At 37.7% G+C, this 23,961-nt stretch overlaps 1 protein-coding gene across 1 annotated transcript in view; it reads left to right on the forward strand.

The window, feature by feature from the left end:
- Positions 1–8,238, forward strand: part of RBM20 (RNA binding motif protein 20) — a 239,826-nt gene extending 231,588 nt beyond the window's left edge. Inside the window, exon 14 of the mRNA XM_031955834.1 lies at positions 5,014–8,238. Within this exon, the coding sequence (XP_031811694.1) occupies positions 5,014–5,130 (117 nt within the window). The 3' untranslated portion in view covers positions 5,131–8,238. The remainder of the gene's footprint in view (positions 1–5,013) is intronic.
- The last annotated feature ends 15,723 nt before the right edge of the window (positions 8,239–23,961 follow it).

Here is a 23,961-nt window from a genome sequence, read left to right on the forward strand (position 1 = left end):
TGCTCCTGCTGCCCAACCCAAGCCTCCCTTATGGTCAGAGATAGTTTATGGTTATAGCCTGTCCCACTTGAATTGAACTGGATAGTTCTTGGTTAGTTACCTTCTCGAACTACATCTGTCCTTCACCTTTTCCTTTACTCTCTACCTCCAAAAGAGGTGGCAGTATGACCACAGGGCTGTTTCTCTGGGCTACCCCACCATCTTTCCAAAGCAATTTGGAAAGGTTCTTATGATACTGGACTCCTGGGCAGATTTTTAAGCAGGCACATGAAATGGGCGTGATGAGGAGTTAATGAGTTCCTGAAGTTTACTAAAATTTTCAGCTCTAATTCAATATAGTTTATATTCTTCTTTCAAAGGCACCCGAGCATCCTCCTCAGTATAGTTTTCTAGGGCTACAATTTTCAGGATATTTTTTGTGTAATCTTGCCACCCTTTTAACACCCCCCCCCCAATTGTATGTGTAAAACATGCAAGACAGAAGAGCAGGTATCAGCTTTCTCCTCGCTTAGAAAAGACACAGTATGATTAACCCTGGCTTCCTCTGTATGCAATAGAGAGTGTGTGTGCCTGTGTGCAGTCCAGTACTGGTACCGATAGGGGAGAAAAGGAGGAGAAGGGAGAGTTATGACCTGATCAGTAGAAGCAGTGGGGACTAGAGTCAGGGGGCTGCTTTATTCTTTCAGTGGTCTTTAGGGTAGACTGACTAAATGGTCAGGTAGACTGACAAGTATGGTAGACTGATTAAATGCACTCTTGTTATAGCTCCAAGGAGACCAATAAACCACAGATGGATCCAGTTATAATCCTGTAAACAAATAGTATTTGCTAGGCCCTAGTACCCAGGAAGCATAAAGAGACTTAGAAAAGTCATCCTCTTACATCATCTTTGTACCATAGCCTATATTTGGTGAATGGCTATATGTGAATATATCTTCCAAATAGCTCTGTTGACTTACTCATTTGTAGTTTCTATCCATCCCCTTCATTGTGGTATGTACTTTTGGATAATAATATACCCTAACATTTATATATAATGCTTTAGATTTATAAAGCACTGACAAGTGCATTTTCTAATTTGACCCTCAGAGCATTTCTAAAAAGTTTTTGATACTCATTTAAAAAAAATTTCAAATTCCTTCCTTGGGTCAATGTTGGGCTTTTCCATATAATGGAGACTCTAGGGGGAATTCACTAATAGGAACAGGAGATAAATTATCATTTTTTTTACAATTGAAGAAACTAAGGTTCAGAGAAATAAAAGAGATTTGCCTTGAGTCATACAGACAAATAAATGGACACTTTTGACTTCTAGTCCATTACTATAACTAACTTGTTGGTAGAATCAGAGCACTGGATGAAGAATCGCCACTTTTCTTACTATCCCTCATTATACCAAAGCAAAATGCCCAAGCATAAGAAAACCTCTCAAATATTAAAAAAAAAAAGCCCAAAAATAAACACCCCCAACAACAGCAATAAACAGCCAAATTATTAATAATGTTAAGGAATTAGGGTCAAAGTCTCCATTAAGATCTATAATGCTTATTGGGCCTGTTTACTATCTTAATAGCAAATAAGTGACAAAAGCCTTAAACTGTGTCTCTTCCTAACAAAACAGCCCATTCCTACTTGTCCCAGTTGCCTTTCAAGAAGGGACAAGGCTATTTGACTAAAGAGTGACTTCACAGTTTCTTTTCTCTTTAAAACATGCATCTCCCTGGTCAAAAGATTTTGGCAGATATTTTAGAAGTTAGTTTGAAGATAGGACATGAAGTAAATTTTACCGACTTCTCAGTAACATGCCATTCTTTAACTAGGGATCATCTTGATCCAAAGAGAAGAGAGATTTATGGAAATATAAATGCAGTCGGTCAACAGGCATTTACTAAGCACATATTATATTCCAAGAACTTGTCTAAATGTCAAGAATATAAAGACAAAACTCAAACCAAATAAAACCCATAAGCATTGACTATACATAGATCTTATGACTTAGAACTGAAAAGGAATTTGGAAACTAGTACAAGATAATGTCTGAAAAAGTAGAGTAATATCAAAGGAACAGTGCATCAATAGACATTTAGTAAGTTGCTTCTGTATGCAGGGTATTGTGGTCAAGCATTGGAAAGATAACAAAATTTAGAGAAGAAAGAGTCCTAAGTGTGAGGATTTATAATCTAGTAAAGGACTCAGAAATCAGCGCAAAGAGCAATAATAAAGAAAAGCTGTTTTGGCACTTTGCTATTAACTTTTTATGTGGGATAGGCTGAGGCAATGGCATAAAGGGATGAAAGTTCATTGTATGTTCTGGGCAGATTTGATCGATCTGACCAAGAAATCCAAATGTGTCTGGTGAGTAACAGGAGATGAAGCTGAATGTTAAGGAGGTGGCAAGTTGTGGAGGGCCTTGAATGACAAGCAAAGGAGTCTGAACTTTACTTGGGAGATACTAGGGAGCCAAAGAAGATTTCTAAGCAGAGGAATAATATAGGTCTGTGCATTAAAAAAAAAAAACTATTTTGGCAGTAATGTGAAGAATTAAAGTGGGTTGGAAGACTTGCAATGAAGCTATGTAGTCTAATCCTTCACTAAGGGGATAATGGGAATAGAAGGAAGGAAGAAAGGAGAGAGGGAAGGAGGGAGGGAAGGAAGGAAGGAAAGAAGGAAGGAAGGAAAAGAAAGAAAGGAAAAAAGGAAAGAAAGAAACAAGCATTTCTTAAATATGTATTAAGTAAATATTTCTCAAGTATATTCTTAATATGTTTCAGGCACTATGATAATAAACAGCTAGGATTTAAATACCAATAAATATAAAAATAACTCCTGCAAAGAATCATTTGTTAAGTCCTCAATATGTGCCAAATATTGTACTAATAAATAAATAAACACTAGGGATTTAAATACCTGGTAAAAAAAAAAAACTCCTTCCCCCAAGGAGTTTACTTTCTAATAGAGGAAGATAACCCACAGAAGGGAACTGGAAAGGAGAAGAATACCAGGAGTGGGGACTTAGTTTTGAAATCATATCAAATCAATAAGAACTTTTTTTTTTTATTTAATAGCCTTTTATTTACAGGATATATACATGGGTAACTTTACAGCATTAACAATTGCCAAACCTCTTGTTCCAATTTATCACCTCTTACCCCCCCCACCCCCTCCCCTAAATGGCAGGATGACCAGTAGATGTTAAATATATTAAAATATAACTTAGATACACAATAAGTATACATGACCAAAACATTATTTTGCTGTACAAAAAGAATCAGACTCTGAATTATTGTACAATTAGCTTGTGAAGGAAATCAAAAATGCAGGTGTACATAAATATAGGGATTGGGAATTCAATGTAATGGTTTTTAGTCATCTCCCAGAGTTCTTTTTCTGGGTACAGCTAGTTCAGTTCATTACTGCTCCATTAGAAATGCAAATCAATAAGAACTTATTAAGTTTTTACTATTTGCCAAACATTCTGCTAAATGTTATGAATACAGATATAAACAGAAAGAAATACAGTTTCTGTTCTCAAGGAGCTTACATTTTAATGAGAGAAAATAACACATAAATGGAAGCTGTAAAGGATAGAGCTGGTGGTGGAGAGATGAGAGAATACTTACATCGAGGCATGGTAGAAAAAGTTTAGAAAGTCAGGAGAGCAAACTGGAAAGGAATGAAGATATGACTGGCCTTTCATTTTAAGAAAGCTCTAGGAGAAGCTAGCCAATCAGAGGAAGAGGCTAGAGGAATATTTCCAATGTGAGAAGTCCAGGGTTGAAATGAATTTCCAGAGTGAAGAGTTTCTGTGGCAAAAGTCCAGAGAATCAAAAGCTTGGAGAAGGCAAGCCTGAGCCCTTCCACACAATGGAGGCACTCACCAATGGGAGCAAGAGGTGGACTTTACAGATTATTGGTTGCTTCTAGGGTGAAGGATGACATATTAGCAGAGATATAGTTTGAAGTCTGGAGTCTAGGAGCAAGGCTGGGAGGAGAAAGAAGAAAAAATAGATGTAAGAGATTGAATAAACGGGACTTGGCAGGTGATTAGATTTAGGAAGTAAAGGGGAGGAAAAATAATCATGAAGTTTAAGAAATAGGGCAGTTGTGCCATCGACAAAAAGAGTAAAGTCCAGAGTATTAACAATTTTAGGGAAAAGGATAAGTTTTAGACAAAGGAATTTTAAAATATCAGTAGGACATCAAGCTGAAGATGTTCTGTAAATAATTGGAAATTCAGATGCTGTTGATCTCTGGGGCTCTTGCAGAATGTAAGTTCCTGAAACACTTTTTCTTAAAAAAAAAAAAAAAAAAGAGAGAGAGAGAGAGAGAGAGAGAGAAAATTTTTATTGTCTTTTGTTTCTACTTTGTAGTCATCCCATGATATATACCTGCCCCAGCTCAGGAAAATATAAGCAAAAAAAAAAAAAAAAAAAAAAAAAAAATCAATGATTGCATTTGACCATGCATGTAACATAATTGTATTACATTCTCCTTAGAATGTTTAAAGCACTTTGCATACATTATTATCACATTTGAACTTAAGCTTGTGAGGTATTACTCCTATTATCATTCCTATTTTAGATGACACAACTGGGGCTTAGATAGGCTGATTGGCTTGGCCATGGTCACACAATTAATAAGTATCAGAAATAGGATCTGAACCCAGGCCTTCCTGATTGCAAACCAAGTCACCACATCTACTAGCACTGGACTGGAAATTAGGCAGTTAGAGTGTAGTCCTGGATCTTCCACTTGTCCATCACATGAGTTTTTAGGCCTGTACACACTTCTTGGTCTCAATTTTCATAGCTGTAAAATGGGATAATAATGACTATCCCACTTACCTTTAAGAGTTACAATGAGTTTGAATGATGATAAAAATATATTTTGTAACTGTCAAGCACCATACAATATATAATTTGTTATTATCTAGCATCTAGCACAGGGCCTAGTCCAAAGCAGGTTGTTTAGTCATCTTCCTGGAACTGAATTTGCTTCTCCTTCCTACCCCAGAAGTACTTGTCCCAGCTGGCAGAGGAAGGCCTAAAGAGCAACGAACAGGGCAGCAGCCCCAAGCCAGACGACTGTGGCATTGGAATTGTGCCCCACTTTGAGAGGAAAAAGCTCTGACCCCTCGGAAGCAAGAAGAGTAGAAATGAAGGACTGCCAGTGGTACCCTTCCTGATCTCCAAGTCAAGCCTGCTGCATCTTCTCCTTCGTCTTGAGGAAGGAAAGCAAAGGACATGTTTTTTGGGTCCCGGCCCAGAGAACCAGTCAAAATGCTCCCCCAACTGTTCCCACAACTAATCAGTCCTGGCACGCCGAGCAGGCAGAGCTGCATGTCCTCTCTGTATGTGTGCGTGTGTGTTTCTGTCTCTCTCAAACCTTTTTTCAGATTCTCGCCTGACTCTCCTTGCGTTCTGTGCCCACATCCTTTTCCTTTTCATAAAATCTGACTCCTCAGGGATTTTTAACAAGGTTTAAATTCTTGATGGGATATAACACATCAGGCCAAAAGAAGGGTGGGTTATCCGGGGGAGGTCCTCAAAGAAAAATGTCAATGTAAAACTTACTTGAATGAAATAGTATTGATCTCTCTGCTTGCTGTTCATGGCTTGGGATAGCCCAGCTAGAGTGCTCAGAGCTCTAGAGCTAGAGCAGACATCACCAAGAAAGGCAAGGGATAAATTCTCAAGGAGCCTGATTAAATCTATTTCATTCTCCAAATGTCTGGCCAAGCCACCATTTTTAGTAACCTGTTTTTAAAGATCTTTCATTCAGTTATTCTGAAAGTTCATCAGCTTTATGTCTTAAATTAAAACGAAACAGGCTTTGAAAGACACCCAACAAAACCTTCCTTCTGAAAGCTCAGATAATTTCCCTCCAAATTAATCCCTTTCTTCTTTCCACTCCCTTCCTTCACCCCATTTTGAGGAGAAATGAGGGCCTGTTTTTTACTTTGGAAAGTGGATTTGGTATGGATTCAGTTGGATTACAATGAAGCATACACTTCCTCTGCCTCCAGCTAAAATAGCAGTTGGTGTGTGTCGGGGACAAATGACTGCCTTAAAGTGGTGCTTGGAGTCCGATTGAGAAACACCAAAACAATGAAACTGCCAGCCAAGATTCTGTCCTTGACTCACCCGAAGGTGCCTGCATGCTGGGGTGTCTGAGTTGCATTCTTTTCAAAAACCTCCCAACCCACTGATTTGAAGATGCCTCCTTGAGCTTTGGGACTTGCTGAGGAAGAAAGAGGTTGCTGAACTTAAGTCTAGCTCTTGAGGGTTTGTCTTGGTGGCCCTTTGCACCTGGATTAGGGGGAATCCATAGCTAGCTGGGGATGATCCTCTTTGAAGCTTCTTGCCATGAGTAATTTAACAATTTCTACTCAAACTCTTGGCAGATCTAAGGTGGCCAAAAGGGTCATTCCTACATTTGATAGATTTCATCTTCCTGGGCCAGAAGCTTGCTCAGTTGCTACGTGGTCCCTGGCCAGTGAGTCAGTAATTTTGGAATTTTGTTCCTGGATACTTTTTGCAAGGTTCCCAGTTCTGTGAGGGTAAAACTCAGAACAGTATAAAGTGGCATTCTGTTCTGCCCTTGAAAGTTAAGACACTTCTGCAAAGTTGATCTGATCTTCTTGGTCCTTTAAAATGCAGGCAGTTTTGGTCTTATCACCCCTGGCAGACATAGAATGAGAGAATTATTAATTTCTTATGGTAGATTAAAGCTCGGTGAACATTTCAGCCACAAGGTCCAGGTCTGAACTACCAATATAATACAAACACCATAAACATGATAAGAGTGTGGAATAATAAACTTTGTACAAAGGCAGCCAGAGAGGAGTTAGTCCTGTGTGTGTATAAGAGAGAAAGTTTCAGGAAGGCACTAAAGGAAAATAAACCAGTTTGGACGTGTCCAGGTCAGGGCTTTACCAAAGCTGAAATGCCAAATTTGTCGTTAGAACATTTTAGCACCTCAGGAAAGTTGGTTTTTAAGAGACCTGAAAGGGTTTGGAGGCTGGGGCTCGATCCAGACCTGTTCTCCTGCCACCACACATCACGAATCCAGTTGCCAAAGGTAGCCTGTGAACAAGGAATGCTTGTACTATGTCCTCAGCACTAACTGTTCCTTCCTTTCTGGGAAATATCCTGACCTCATATGTCTCTATCTTGCCATCACAGAGAGGGGAGGGGATACATTTCTTAGTTTTTCTAGGGTTGTGTCACTCACTAAACCAGATTGGGATAAACTTTACACCCTCACTATCAGAAAGCTATTGCAGAAGATCACCTCTGCAGTCCATTCTCCCCCCAAAGTGAGAAAATCCCCTGCCTTTGCCTGTTTCATATGGCAGGGTTTCTGTGGAAATTTGTACTGGCTGCTCCCCCCGAGGAACTCTTTGGCCTTCCTTGCTAATAAACTATGTCCATGGTGGGGGTGGGGATACAGACTAGTTCACCAACTATGTTTCTTAAGGCTTTTTTCTCTTTTACTCCATCAGGATCCTATTTACAAAAGATTTCAAGATATACATGTGTACATATATACATATATAATATATATTTTTATACAATACCATTGGCATGATTCTTCACCAATCTTCATAATTTGCACTTTTTATTTCTTTATGTATTGAACTCAGTACAGTGTTAAAAGCAGCCCAAGCAAGTTCTTACTCTGTTTAAAAGGCGCTTTTCTGCAATGTTTGTTGATCACTTCCAAGTGCCCCAAAAGGGGCTCAAAAGCATTTACCATTTTTAGCAATAGATACATTTGTTCCCTGAATCAAATTCAGGCTTTAATATTACAAAGACCTGCTTTTTTTAAAAAAAAAATCAAGCTTCCTACCCACCCTGTCCCCCAAAAGAAAGCAATATTCAGTCACTGCTCCCCCCTCCCAGAAATTCAGCAAATAAACTGTTGGCTTGAACACTAGCTTAGTGTAGTTGTAGCATTGGGCCGGTATCATCAGGGTTTTCTACTTGTGAAATATCTGAGGCTGTGATCTGTTGAATTATACTTGAACTGGACCAGAACATATTTATTGAGCTTATAAAAATCTTGTTAATTTAAGCTTCGGCTTGTAAATGGTTGGAATTTGTTGAACTTTGTTGAGTGTCTTATGAGTTGTCACTACTTTTACTGATCTGTGTAACTGACCGCAAAGTGTTTTGAGGTGTTTCATAAAAAAATGAAAAGAAAAAAAAAGATTTTAATAAAGGTAATTTGAAAGTCTTTGAGTGAATAGTGGTGTTGGTGGATATTCACAGGAACCAATTTCTAGCTCACTGGTCATTGTCAGTAAAGACAACATAATTTCAAGCCTTCTTATAACTGAAAAGTTTTAGAAGTTGAAGATGACTTCTTTCTGCATATAGAAAGGAGGGCTTTAGGTCAGTTCCTCTGCTAACTCAATGTAAATAATTTATTCACTTGGTAAACATTCATTGAATCAAAGATCTGAAATCTATTTTTAGCTATTTCCCTGCTTTCAACAGGTATAATACTCAAGGTAGACAAATTAGGGATCTCTTCTTAAAGATCCACAAATTCTCTAATTCTAAGGATAGGAGATTCCAGTAATTTTCATACAACATTTGTCATTTTTTTCTGATATCTAATTTCAATTCATCTTGCTCAATATTTGACCCACTTTTGTTCCATCTTCCATTATTATGAAGAGGATCACTATTCTCTGGGTATTAACCTGTCAATATAGTCCAAAGTTATTATTACGTCCTGCTTCATCATTCTCTTCTATCAGCATCAAGACGATCCCTGTAACTTTTCTCGTAATGTCCAGTTGCCCAGCCCTTCAAAAGGATTAATTTCTACCTCTGGGCCTGAGCCTTCTTGTTGACACTTCCCTTTAAGTTGTTAGAAAACATGTCCAGGCAGTATGAGGCCAAGAGACTGCCTATTATTAAACTTGATAGTAGCTCAAGGGAGTGTTCCCATCAAACTGGCTGTTGTATCTTGGGTATTTCCTTGGCCATCTCATTGAGCCTGTTATGTCTATCTCTCTGCTAAGACCTTTGAGTCCTTCACTTGGAACCATCCAGTGTCAAGAGATCAAGCATAAGGCACCAATTCAGTCAAACAAATAACAATGACTGGACCCAAAGAGCAGTTGTTGGTGGCCCCATGCCAATGTGGAACAAGCATTCTTTTTTTTTTTATATAGCTTTTTATTTACAAGATAGATGCATGGGTAATTTTTCAGCATTGACAATTGCAAAACCTTGTGTTCCAATTTTTCCCCTGCTTCCCCCCACCGCCTCCCCAAGATGGCAGGTTGACCAATACATGTTAAATATGTTAAATACAATATATGTATACATGTCCATACAGTTATTTTGCTGTACAAAAAGAGTCAGACTTTGAAATAGTATACAATTAACTTGTGAATGAAATAAAAAATGCAGGCAGACAAAAATAGAGGGATTGGGAATTCTATGTAGTGGTTCATAGTCATCTCCCAGAGTTCTTTCGCTGGGTATAGCTGGTTCAATTCATTACTGCTCTATTGGAATTGATTTGGTTCATCTCATTGCTGAAGATGGCCACATCCATCAGAATTGATCATCATATATTATTGTTGTTGAAGTATATAATGATCTCCTGATTCTGCTCATTTCACTCAGCATCAGTTCATGTGAGTCTCCCCAGGTCTCTCTGAAATCATCCTGCTGGTCGCTTCTTACAGAACAATAGTATTCCATAACATTCATATACCACAGTTTATTCAGCCATTCTCCAATTGGTGCGCATCCACTCAGTTTCCAGTTTCTGGCCACTACAAAGAGGGCAGCCACAAACATTCATGCACATACAGGTCCCTTTCCCTTCTTTAAAATCTCTTTGGGATATAAGCCCAGTAGTAACACTGCTGGATCAAAGGGTATGCACAGTTTCCATAACTTTTTGAGCATAGTTACAAATTGCTCTCCAGCATGGCTGGATGTATTCACAATTCCACCAACAATGTATCAGTGTCCTAGTTTTCCCACACCCCTGCCAACATTCTGCATTATCTTTCCCTGTCATTCTAGCCAATCTGACAGGTGTGTAGTGGTATCTCAGAGTTGTCTTAATTTACATTTCTCTGATTAATAATGACTTGGAGTATCTTTTCATATGGCTAGAAATAGTTTCAATTTCTTCATCTGAGAAATGTCTTGGAATAAGCATTCTTGTTCTACTAGAATGGGCAGTGAATGACCCAGAGATCTCTTCTTGGTCTTTGGTGCTAAATTTTTTTTCTCAATGATTTGTACAAAGGCATAGATGACACATTTGTTTGATCTAAACTTGACACAAAACTGGAAGTGACAGATACACATTGTATTTCAGCGTTAGGATTGCAAAAATCTAAATAGGTAAAACTTTGAAGTAAATATAATTCTTTAGGGATAAATGTGAACTTATACTTAGATTAATAGAGGGTCTTCATAATCATGTTGTATGAGAATTGATTGAAAAAAGGTCTGTAATATATTCCAAAATATTTATAGCAGAAATGTTTATGAAAGCAAACAAAATAATAAAAAAGTGAGTTTGCATTCTTGAAAAATGACAAAACACACTATGGATAAGAATGTGATAAAATATTGCACTCAAGAAACTAAGAATATGAGGAATTCAGAGAAACATGGAAAAACTTATATGAATTGGCTAATGATATTAAGTAAAGAAATCAGAAGAGAATAATATGCACCATTATTAATGTAAAGGAAAAAATATTCAGAGATATCAGAATTCAGATGAATATAATGACTAGTTGGATTGTTGGGTCCTAATTATGAAACATACTTCTTGTCTATTAGTGGGGAAGTGGTTTACTATGGGTAGAGAATGCTGTATATGCTGTCAGATAAGGTTGATTTATCTGTTTTGCTTAATTATTTTTATGCTTGTTTTAAGGAAGATATTCTGGGGTCAGAGAAAAATGGTTTATTTGGAAGTGATGGTGATGCAAAAAGCAAAAGCGCCAACATAACATTGCAAAAAGAAAATAATGAGCCAAGTGGGTGTTAGCAAACTTTATACTCTGGACAAATAGTCAAACTGCACATAGGCCACAGATATAACCAGGAAAGTAAGATCAGGAGTGCAGAGGCAACTGGGCACTGAGTTTTTGTAATCCATGAATATTGATATCACCCCTTCTGAACTCAGTTGAAAGATTCTTCCATATTTCCCAGCAATATCTAGAACCCAGCCCAGCCCAGAGTGGGTTGATGTGGGTGTCTGTCTGTATGTCTGATTCATCTGTGATTCTTAGCTCTTATGATCTGCATTGATGCCAGGACTCAGAAAATGTGACTTTCACCTTTATTAGCTCCACCTCATGCACTAGTAGCCCAAAGGAATCCCTCCAAAGACACCTGTAGAAATTAGGACGGGGCCCTTGCAGACCTCAAATAAGTTCTCTTTTCACACCATCTTGGAACTTTTTATTGAATTTATTGGGGTTAAAGGGAAGAGAGTCTGGAATATGGGTCATGTTCCATCATGTTCATGTTACATCAGCTCCCAGATGGGAAGGTCAGGGGGAAGATACCCCTTGGGAAATACGGGATTTTTGAGCAGTAGACACATGGGAATATCCTCAAGTCTTCAGAATGTTTTCTATCTACCTGCCAAGCTCTCTCCATGCACTTGACCTTCCCTTAATGATTATGGCTATGGTCTGTGTGCAGTTTGTTTATTTCTTTCTCAAGGATGTATAAAGTCCACGTCCTTCTTAACACCTGCACAGCCCATATGAAATTTGTTTTATTTTGTTTGACTGTTATACTATAAGTGTGCTTGTGCTGAGTTGTTTTTTTTTTTAATCTTTCCATTTGTTTTTCTTTCTGATACGCACTTATCTGGCCACTGTTGACAAGGAGCAACAGGAGAACAGGCATACTATTTTAACCCTTTTGTGATACCAGACCTCAAAAAAGGAAACTTTGCTAAGGGAAGATAATCTTTCCACCCACTATAGGGTAGGAGCTACAACCAGAAAATGAGCTGGAGTTTGCATTTATTAATTTTTCCCCAAAGAATAATGGCCTTTTCCCTAACACCCATACTGAAAAGGAACCTGACTAAGAAATTCAGATCCCTTTAGGCTTGGCTGAGGTTGCCTCCCAAACCTGTCTGGTGAGGAAAACCTTGCTCCACTGAGGGAAAAGTGCAACTGGGAGCCTGCCAGGGGAACCCAGCAGGTTGGAACAGGGTTGAATCCAATAAAGCAGTTATATTGGAGAGTTCCTGGGGAGCACTTGAAGCCCCATCATTTCAGATTCCTGGTCTCTATAAAACAAAAAGGAATGGACATTCCAGTTAAGCAGCAAGGTGTTGTGTGAACATTCAAGTAGAATGATCTAGTATCCCTTTCATTACTAATTCAGTATGTGATCTTGGGTAAGAAAGTCCTATAATCACTCTGGGTCTCCTTTTCCTTATTTGAAGTAAGGAACTAATTATATTTTTATTACCTACCTTATAAAGTTCTATGCAAATCAATAAACACTTATTGAAGTAAGTACTATGTTAGGTACTATGCTAGGGGTTAATGATGCAGGAGAAAATCAAAATTTAGTGCTTGTCCTCAACAAGCTTATACTCTACTGAAGACACAGCATATAAGACAGAAAAATCAATATAATGTTATTTGACATGGGAGAGAGTACATAATGACAACAAGGACAGATTTCCAATGGAGGGGACACCTGTGATAAAATTGAATGAAAATAAGGGCTCTAAGAAGCAGAAAGGAGAAAGGCATATATTTTCAAACATGGAAGGAAGATAGCCTGCACAAAGCCAGAGAAGTCAGAGAGAAAAAATGAACTCAGGGTACAGGAGAGAGACAAGTTTAATGGGAACAGAGTCCTGGAACAGGCATAATATGGGGGGAAAGTCGGGGAAGCTAGGTAGTTTGGGGCTAGATGGGGAAGGATTTGAAACATCAAGCTCAGAAGAATGTTTTATCCCAGAAATAATAGGGAATCATTGAAGATTTTTGAGCAGAAGAATGACATAATTAGAGCCATGCTTTAGGAGAGAAGAAAAAAAAAAAGAAATTTACATGATAACCTCATTATCTATTTAAAAGGAATAATGAATTGTACATAATAGATTTGCACTTTCACATGCAATCACTTTTTAAAATTATGATATATCATGGAAGTGCTTGCTTTATTCCATAAATTAAAAATAAATGGGGGAGGAGAAGAAAAATATTTTGGATAATAGATTAGGGAACCTTGTTATAAGGGAAGTGCTTTGTAAACCTGAATCAATGAGAGCTATTCTTGATCATGGGTAAAATGGAGGTAGGAGTGTGGATACATTCACCAATTTCATAGGATTTTTTTTTTTGTAACAGTAACCTAAGTTCAGAAACGAAGTTACCATACACAAATGTAAGAGCAGTGGGGGTCTATTAGAACACCAAATGCCCAAGTAAGAGTTTGTGGAAAGCACATGTTCCACCAGAATGGGCTCACTTTCATGAGAAGTCCACTCCTACTATCCCAGTTACCACCATTATCTACATCAACAAATGACACAATACTAAACATAGTTGTTTAGATATTGACTCTGTCTTCACAGGGGTTACCATTTACATATCATGGCAAATGGGACACAGAGCATACATAAATTCATATATATATGTGTATATATATGAATGTCATACATGTGTGTGTGTATATATATATATTTGACATTCCATATATATATATATATATATATATATAGAGAGAGAGAGAGAGAGAGAGAGAGAGAGAGAGAGAGAAAGAGAGAGAGAGAGAGAATGTCAAATTTCCTCTCCTGAAGGCTTATTGCAATGTTTCAGTGTGGTATGGAGGTGACTTTGAATTCTTTAAGGCTGATAGAGCACTGTAAGTTTTTGCAGTCCTGCTGAGCCAGAAAGCCTTAGAGTATGGGCAAGTTTGAGAGGATGGGCATATTTTTTTGCTTCAAGTAGCTCTCACCTTACCCGTCTTCACAAGTAAAGAGATTTGGTTTATCCTGATATGACAATGCAAGGATCTTTCTGGAGAATAAGCAATATCTGTCCTCAGATGCCTGCTCTACACTAAAATATCCCATTTTCTTCTGTTTTTCCCCCTTTGAGTAAAGCTACACATAGCTGCCACATTTAATTCTCCTTTAAAAGCAATTTGGTGGTATAATAGATAGAGTGCTAGACTTGGAGAGAAGAAGATAGTTCAAATAGTTCACAGACTACCTGTGGAATCCATTTAACTTCAGTTTTCTTGTTTGTAAAATGGGGCCAGTAATTACTTCACAGCATTGTGGGAAGGATCAAATGAGGTAATACAAATAGATAAAGTGTTTTACAAATTTTAAAGTGCAATGTAAATAGTAATTATTTTAAAAGTCATCCCTTTACATCATCATCATCATCACCATCATCGCCTGCTTCTCTGGGCTAAGGTGGGCACCAGCCAGACAAGTTCTAGTCTGTTTTGATTTAGTGCCCCTGGCTTTTTTACTGTATTAAAATAAGATGTTCTATCTTTCCCCATGCACTGGGTTGTCCCCCATGCCTGGAATGCTCTACCTCTTCCATTTCAACTACTGTCTTCCCTTAAATCCGAACTACAATCCCACATTCCACCGAAAGGTTTCCTTAATCCCTCTTAATTTCAGTGCTTTCCCTCCTTGAATTAATTCCTCATTATCCTGTGTAGAACTTGTTTTGTATATATTTGTTTGCATGCTGTCTTCCCATTAGGTTGAAAGCTGCTAGAACGCAGGGGCTGTCTTTCCCCTTCTTTTTGTATCCCCAGTGCCCATAGTAGGCACTTAATAAATTGTTGATTGGTTGACTGTCTAATGATTATTGGGGCCAAGAGTTGGGTAGTAGAATGCCCTAAAGTGAAGTGTCTGAATTCAAGTGAGTGGGACCAGACTTTCTCATGTTCCAAGGGTGTTTTGAAAGGAAGAGGAGGCACATTGAAGGGGTAGTACGGGTAAACACCTGTAAAGTTAGTACATCTTTATGAGGTGACAGGGAAAACATGTTCTGACCCCTGTACTCTTCCTGTTTGGCACTGTAGGAGTTTATCTAGTGAGCTGGAAGTCAGGGGATAATTCCTTTCTACATTTTTCTGTTTTGTTGCTACTCACAAACAGCAGGAAGAAATAACACTTTGCCCCATTACCTTTTCCCCTCCCCCGCCAATGCCTTTAGAATAGGGGTTTCTATCCCAGGGTCCAAAGACTTGGTTTTTAAATATATATATCAATGACTAAATTTTAGTATAATTGATTTTCTTTGCAATCTTATGTATTTTATTGTATACATTTAAAATATTACTTTGAGGAGACTTCATAGGCTTCATCCAACTTTCTAGAGGTATCCATGATACAAGATGGCTTGAGAACCCCAGCCTAAGAGTGATTCTAGCTGCCAGCTCTTGATCTTGCCACAGACCAGACCTCCCACTCTGAAAACTCATTCCTCCTCCCCTAGACTGGACACACCCACCCTGGAGCACTTCCTCCAACATGTGCCCCAGTACATTCCCTTCCCTACCCTGCCAAGCCTGCCCAAGCTTCAAATTGCCAGTATTGAGGACAGAGCAGCTGGGTGGGGAGGCACTGGGCTCTGGGAATAGAGCTGGTTTTATGGTAGTTATGTCAACACTGGATTTACCATTTCAGTTCATACCGTACCCATGGAAACCACACCTCTTTTACAGATGGCACAACAGGGGGTGAGGGGAAAGGAGGGAATCTCTCCACTTTTTTGAGGAGCTCTTACTCCCCTAGGATTTTGGAGGAGCAAGAAGGCTTGTTTGTGTATGAGGGAATTTCATCCTTCTAAATGAAATCTTGACACAAATTGAGGCTGCTGACTGGGCCATTAATAATTAAGCCTGCCATGCCCCTATTCTTCATTGCCTAGATCTGGAATCAGTCTAGCTTGATAAAAGGGAGGAGCTCACTCTTTGCAATGTTAGTTCAGAGTACTTGGGACAGAGTCCTGGAAAAATGGAATGCCCTTCTCTTCCTTCACCCTGTTTACACAAATTCCACCTGTCCATCTTGAGTCCTTCTTCCTCTGTGAGGACTCCCGACTCTATTTTCTATCTTTCAATGCTCATGTATTGTTCTGTAGACTTCTCACTGGAAGGAACTTGAGAGATTAACTAGTCTAGACAACTAGACTACAACACTCCTAGCAACTGGCCATCTAGCCTTTGCTGGAAACTGCCTCACTGCCTAAAGTAGCCCATTCAAGAAGCAACTCAAAATCAACTTTTCATATTTTTCTTTTCTAATAATAATAGTTTATACTTAGTTGGCATTCGGAAGTTAGAAAACATCTCCATATATATATATATATATATATATATATATATATATATATCCTTAATTGCTTCTCTAGTCTCCTGTAACATAGGAATAGCAAATATTATGAATGGTTAGTGAGGTAAGCCAATAGAGCATTTATAACCCCTAAAATCCTACACAAGGACTAAGGAACCAATCAGGAGCTGCTTCTGATTCATCTTTATTTATGTTTTTAAATTTCCCTTATTATTATAATGAAATTAACAAACAGGAACTTTTCCCTATACAAAGAAGGAGAAGAAAAACAAAAGCACTGCATTTGAAACTGTGACTTTCCATATGCATAGCTTGGGATTTTTGTTTTTGTTTTTAGTATTTTTCAAACTTTATCTGAGATTTTGAGACTATTATGTTCATTTCTCTCAGAACTTCTTTTTGCGCTTTTCTGCTTACTTTTGAAATGATTCATTGATACTCATATCTCCCTCCCCCTTTTTAAGGTATCACTACCACTCCTGTATCAATGGTTCCCAGTCCTCCTTGATTGTACATATTCTTTAGCAAAAGTTCAGAGCAAGTCCATCCCCATGGAGGCAGAGCCTGTGTTCAAGGGGTTCATTCCTTTATTATTACATTAATATCCCCAATTTTCAGGTGAGGAAGTTGAGGATCAGCAAGATAATATAGGTGGGCTTCTCGTAAGATCATAGACTTAGACCTTAGAGGTCACTGAATCAGACCCTTGTTTTACAGATAAGGAAACTGAGGCTCAGAGAGTTAAAGTAACCTGAGCCTCAGTAACAACTCAGTAACAAGTCACATTTTTTAAAACTCCCTTGGTTGAGTGGTTGTGTACATAGCAACCCAATAGTCTCTGTCTAAATTCTAAGATCTTGAAGGAAAAGGAATACTATTCATATCTGTTTACAACCCCACCCATCCACCCTTGTTATACTCAGGACCTTGCACATAGGAAGTACTCTTTAAATATTTCTTTTTTTTAAATTTATTTTTATTGGTGAAGTAATTGGGGATTAAGTAACTTGCTCAGAGTAACACAGATAGAAAGTATTAAGTGTCTAAGAATGTACTTGAACTTAGGTCTTTCTGACTACATGGCCAGAGTTCTATCCACCATTCCATCCAGCTCCCCCTCTTTAAAAATTTCCTATTGAAACAAGAGCAGCATTTAATTTAGAAAAAGACTAGAACAGTTCAATTGCAAATGATTTGAGCACCAATGAGCCTTCTGTGTTTCAAGCTTTCCTATAAGGCCCTTTCCCTTTTGGGGGGTAGGGGTGGGGGAGAAGAGGAGGAGAAGGGGAGGAGGAAAAAAGGAAGGGAAGGAAGGAAGAGGAGGGGGAATGCCTTTCCTACAGAGTTGGTCATTCTGGGCCACTGGGAATATGGTTGCTTTTCTCCTTTTTCCTTCTGTTCTCCATCTTTTCTTTGTCTCTTTTCATCTGGGTTCCATGGGCTTTCTCAATTTTTTTTAGCACCCATCCTACCAGGCTCTCTCCAGGGATGTAAGCTTAGAGTTAGTCCCAGCTTTAGCTTTGAGAGTGATTTTGGGATGCCTCTTTCTTCAGCCCTGAATCCAAAAGACCAGGTGGTGATTGATAAGTGGTGAATCTAGTAAGCTCTAGTTTCTTGTTTCACAGCCTCCTGTGACCATCTGTCACTCTCACTATTTCCCAAACACAGCCAGCTGATATCCACCCCTATAGCTCCATACTAGATGTTCCTCCTTTCTACCTTCCACTTAGTATTCCTTCTCATTCTTTGAAGCCTCTAATTTTTTTCCTTTTTTCTGGAATTTTTGATGTACTATTATAAACTTCCTTTGAACTAATACCATTATAGTATTCCTTTTCCACATTGTATATATTCCATTGTACCACAATGTAGCATTTTTATGAAGCCTGAAATGCTCAGTTAGTTGTTTTCTGTGTCTATCCCTTAACTCCTTGGCTAACAGTGAGCTCCCTGAGGGAAGGATGATGCTTTGCTTTATTTATTCCCCTCAATATCTTGTATAGTCACAGGCTGACAGTAGACACTTTGTAAATAGTATTCATTCACTCAACAAACATTAAGTATATATTATTTATGAAGCAGGCTCTTTGCTGGTCACTAGAAGATTTATAAATATAAATAAGATCTCTGCCCTCTTAGAGTCCATTTTCTTCTAATGTCGAGTATGTAAAATACATGAAAGCTATTGAATGAATATATACAAGTAGAATGTCTTTTTAGCAAATGAAATACCAGATGTGGTGGCTCATGTTGATAATCCCTGCTGCTAGGGAGACTGAGACTGGTGGATTATTTCAATTTGGTGGTTCTTTTTTTTTAATTTTATTTTTAATCTATGGAATTAAATAAGCACTTACATAGCATAGTACAATTAAAAAGATGATTGTACCTGAAATTGCAAATCTATTATTCACAACTTGCTATTCCATTCAAACATACAACAAAATTATCATGTAAATTTCTTATTTTTTTTCTTCTTCCCCTACCCCCATCCTAGGGATGATGACCATAGGTCTAAAATGAATAAGGTATTCACAGTAAATCTGGCCCCTAATATGGTGGGCCTCAAGGAGAAGAGAACCATCAGGCTGATTAAGAATGAGATGAACAGACCATGTTGAAAATAAAAGTATGTAGACAAATGAGTAATTCTGGAATTTCTAATTTGAGTGAGAAAGGGAGACCCAGGAGAGAGAGAGAGAGAGAGAGAGAGAGAGAGAGAGAGAGAGAGAGAGAGAAAGGATAGAAAGAAATTCTGACTCTCAAAGAAATTACTTCATAGAGCTTGAAAAAATAATAAAATTCATTTAAAGAACAAAAGTTCAAGAATTTCAAAGGAATAAATGAAAAAAATTGCAAATGAAGGTGGCCTACTATACTAAACCTAAAACTATATTATAAAGCAGTGGTCATCAAAACCATTTGGTACTGGCTAAGAAATAGAGTTGTTGGTCAGTGGAATAGGTTAGATTCACAGGACAAAATAGTCAATGACTATAGTAATCTAGTGTTTGACAAACGAAGACCCCAGCTTTTAGGATAAGAACTTACTATTGGACAAAAACTGCTGAGAAAATTGAAAATTAGCATGGCAGAAACTAGGCATTGACCCACATGTAACACCCTATACCAAGATAAGATTGAAATGAGTTCATGATTTAGACATAGTGAGTGATATTATAAGCAAATTAGAAGAAGAAAAAACTAGTTTACCTTTCAGATCTGTGGAGAAAGAAGGAATTTGTGGCCAAAGAACAACTCAAATACATTATTAAATGCAAAATGGATTATTTTGATTATATTAAGTTAAAAAGTGTTTGTACAAACAAAAACCAATGCAGACAAGATTAGAAGGTATAATGTCTGGGCTAGCTTTCTGGAGGATCTCTGGATGGGTCTTGGTCTTTAGGAGGAGAAGTGATGAAGGCAGGAGAGCCACCATGAGGCTGATCAAAGGTCTGGAGTCTGGAGTCTGAAGTCTTCTCTGTGTCTGTGGCTGAGACTCACAGATCTCAGTCCTCTCAGTCTTTAAATACCCCAGTATGATTATATTAGTACAGCAACTGAGCATGTGCTAACTGTAGAACCATTACACCACATATCATACTAAGTCTATGCCAACTTGAATGATAACATCATTACATCACATTAAGTATATGTTTAACTAGAGAACCATTATCTCACACTGAGAAGGTGCTCAACTATAAGCACCCTGCTGTTTTTGATTCAAGTATACTTTTCCAGAGTTCCAGCCCTCTACAAGAAGGGAAACAATAAACTGGGAAAAAATTTTTATATTCAAGAGTTCTGATAAAGGCTTTATTTCTAAAAATATATAGAGAATTGACTCAAATTTTTAAGAATTCAAGCCATTCTCCAATTGATAAATGGTCAAAGAATATGAACAAGCAATTTTCAGATTGAAGAAATTAAAACCATTTCTAATCATATGAAAGAGTGTTCCAAATCCTTACTGATCAGAGAAATACAAATTAAGATAATTCTGAGACACCACAACACACCTATCATATTGACTAAGACAGGAAAAGATAATGATGAATGTTGGAGGGGATGTGGAGAAAACTGAGACACTGATACATTGTTGGTGAATTGTGAAGTGATACAACCATTCTGGAGAGCAATTTGGAACTATGCCCAAGGGGCTATCAAGCAGTGTATACCCTTTGATCCAGCAGTATTTCTACTGGATCTGTATCCCAAAGAGATCTTAAAGGAAGAAAAGGGACCCACATGTGCAAAAATGTTTATAGTTGCTCTTTTTGTAGTGGCCAGAAACTGGAAACTGAGTGGATGCCCATCAATTGGAGAATGGTTGAATAAGCTGTGGTATATGAATGTTATTGAATATTATTGTTCTGTAAGAAATGATCAGGAAGATGATTTCAGGGAGGTCTGGAGAGACTTGCATGAACTGATGCTAAGTGAAATGAGCAGAACCAGAAGATCATTAGACAAGGTAACAGCAAGATTATATGATGATCAATTCTGACAGACATGGCTCTCATCAACAATGAGATGATTCAGGCCAGTTCTAATGGTCTTATGATGAGAAAGCCATCTGCACCCAGAGGGAGGGCTGTGGGAACTGAGTGTGGATCACAACATAATATTTTCACTCTTTTTGTTGTTGCTTGCTTGTATTTTGTTTTCTTTCTCATTTTTTTCTTTTTGATCTGACTTTTCTTGTGCAATATGATATTTGTGGAAATATGTATGGGAGAACTGCACATGTTTAACATATATTAGCTCACTTGCCATCTTAGAACACAAGGTTTTATAAGGGTAATGTTGAAAATTGTCCATGTATATATTTTGAAAATAAAAAGTTTTAAATAAAAAAAAGAAGAAATTCTGTTTTTACATATGTGAGACAATGAGATATACTTGAAAGAGTACTGGCCCAGGAGTCAGAAGATTAAGTTTTGGATCTTATACTAACTAGCTCTATGTGACCTTAGCATGGTCATTTCTCCCCCTCTCTTTGGGATCTAGTTTCCTCACTTGTAAAATGAGGAATTTGGACTAATAACTAATTTATATAGAGCTTTTTAGAGTTGTAATCATGTGAGGTCAGGTATGGGAATATCATTATCTTCATTTTATAGATGAGGAAATTGAAATTTAAAGAGCTTGCATCATTTTCTCCCTGACACATAGTTGGTAATGGCAGAGCCTGCATTTAAATATGCTTCTTGTGACTCCAAGTCTTAATCAATGTGCTCTTTTCAAAACACTGCTTCTGGACCAGATAATTTCAAACATGCCTCTCAATTCTAACATTCTATGATCCTACAAAATATCCCCCATGATGCTTGGTTTGATATATGGAAATTATTTCCATATACTGGCAGAAAGCCCATGCCAACTATGATGCTGCCTTGGTGAAATGAGTACAATAACTTCTAATTAACAATAAACCCCACATAACAGATGCTTTCCAAAATATCTAATTTATGGCCAGTCTATTTAATAAACATGGTAATCTTATAAGTAAAGTATCTCTGTACAACATCTTTCTTAATAGATTTTGACATGGATTTTTTTCTTCTTTAGAATAGACAGGAGAATTTAGGATCTTTTATTTTCCCTCCCTCTCTTCCTTCCTACCTCCTTACCTGCCTTCCTCCTTTAAATTAAGTGCCTGCTAGGTAAAGGAAATTGTGCTCTGTCCCAGCGCAGTGGGACAGAGGCAAAGAATCCTAAAATATTAGAGCCAGAAGAGCCCTCACAACTCAACTAATCCAACCCCTACTCCTTTGATTATACAAGGGAACAAACTGAGACTTTTGAAAGTAAGATGATTAGAGATTACAGGGTAAGCTATCAGTTTAGGATCTTTTCATTTTGACCAAATGTCACTTCCAGGGAGAAGTACTATGAAATGACAAGACTATCCTTAGCTGAAATCAGACATTTCAAATCAGGCAGAGGAGAATGCAGAGAAGGTAGGGGAAAGAGTATTTCGAAGGATAAATAATAGCATTCAATTCAATTTAATGAATACTCATTAAACACCTACTATGTATAAAGCCATTCTGACCAGAAAATTTGAGTGTCATCCCTTCAGTTTGATTTTTTTTTTTTTGAGTAGGCAAACTAGGTTATCCATTGCCTCAATTCTTACCTAGACTTTAATTACTGAATTGACATTGCCTCAGACAAACTAAGACTTGGGGAAAACTTTAGCTTAAAAAGAAGGCCAAGGTCTCCCACTTCATCTGGTGCCATCTTGACTTGTCTTGCCACTGGAGTACAATGACTCTGGAGGAGAGAGTAAGGCTGATGGCTCTCTGCATGGCTCTGTCTCCCTAAAATCCAATTCGCTTACAAGGTAAAGTCACCTTTCTAATGTCTTTGATCCTCTTTGAGAATGAAGAAACAATAAAAACAACAACAATGTATAAGGTACTGTGTTGTTCCCATGGGTGTTTAGCCGTTAGCAAGGATCAGGTATGAAAAGCATTTGGAAAGCCAAGCAGAGAAGGGTCTTTAGAGGACAGAAAGCATAGGGATTTCACATTAAGTAGAAAAAAGAAGTGAATATTGAGTTAGACAGTAGATATTAGGGGATACTTGGTGAGGATAGTGAGAGGTGACATATTACAGCCATCAGTCCTATTTGTTAAATGTAATAGTTGGTCTTTCTGAGAAGTATGGGGAGACTATGCCTCAAATACTGCTATAGTCCTTGTCTTTAGTCCAACCAGAGACATTGTGGTAAAATGGGAAGAGAATTTGATTTTTGAGGCAAAAGACTTGAGTTAAATCCCATTTCTGCCATTTTTCCATTTGTGTAGTCTTGGATAAAATATTTCTTATCTCTGGGTGGTGAGTTATTCATCTAAAAGAAGGAATTAAGAATAAAAAATTAAGGTTTTTGTTTTTGTTTTTTTCCTAGCATTCAAGTTCTGTGATCCTATCACTTTACTGCTGTCTTCTACTTGGGGCTCAGGTCATCATTTCCTGTACTCTAAGAATAGCATGGCTCTTCCCTATTCAGACTGATTTTTAGGGCCCCTTTTCTCTTGCGGTTTGGAATGAAAGGCAAACCACAAACAATTCCTTCACTATCAGTTATCAAGTGATTGGCAAATAGCAAACACTGGTATTGGAAAAAGGAAGAGCATATGACTCCATTAGCTCCATGCAATTCTGGTCATGTTGGGAAATAACTGAATCCTTACATATGTGTTTCTCAGGATGCTAATAAGCCACAATTTTGCATTTCCTTCTTTGAAAAAGGGGGAAACAAAAGAGTGAAAGAGTGTTGGGAATAAAGAAAATCTGAAAGTAAATATTTTTGTTGTGAGATAAAGGTGAGCAAGAAGGTGCATATTTTAGCAGTCAAAAAAGATTCAAATGAAGAAGAATTTACTGTTTTTTTTTAATATATATATATATATATATATATATATATATATATATATATATATATATATATGGGAGGAGGAACAAAGCAAAAGAAAAAAAAACAGTTCTTGCCTGCAAAGAGCTTACCTTAAAATACAGGATAAGTACAGGATACAGCGAATAAGCAGAAAAGCAAATACAAGGGAAAAGGGAAAGGAGAAAGCATTA

This window comes from Sarcophilus harrisii, chromosome 2 (assembly GCF_902635505.1).
Source record: "Sarcophilus harrisii chromosome 2, mSarHar1.11, whole genome shotgun sequence".
Classification (NCBI taxonomy): domain Eukaryota; kingdom Metazoa; phylum Chordata; class Mammalia; order Dasyuromorphia; family Dasyuridae; genus Sarcophilus; species Sarcophilus harrisii.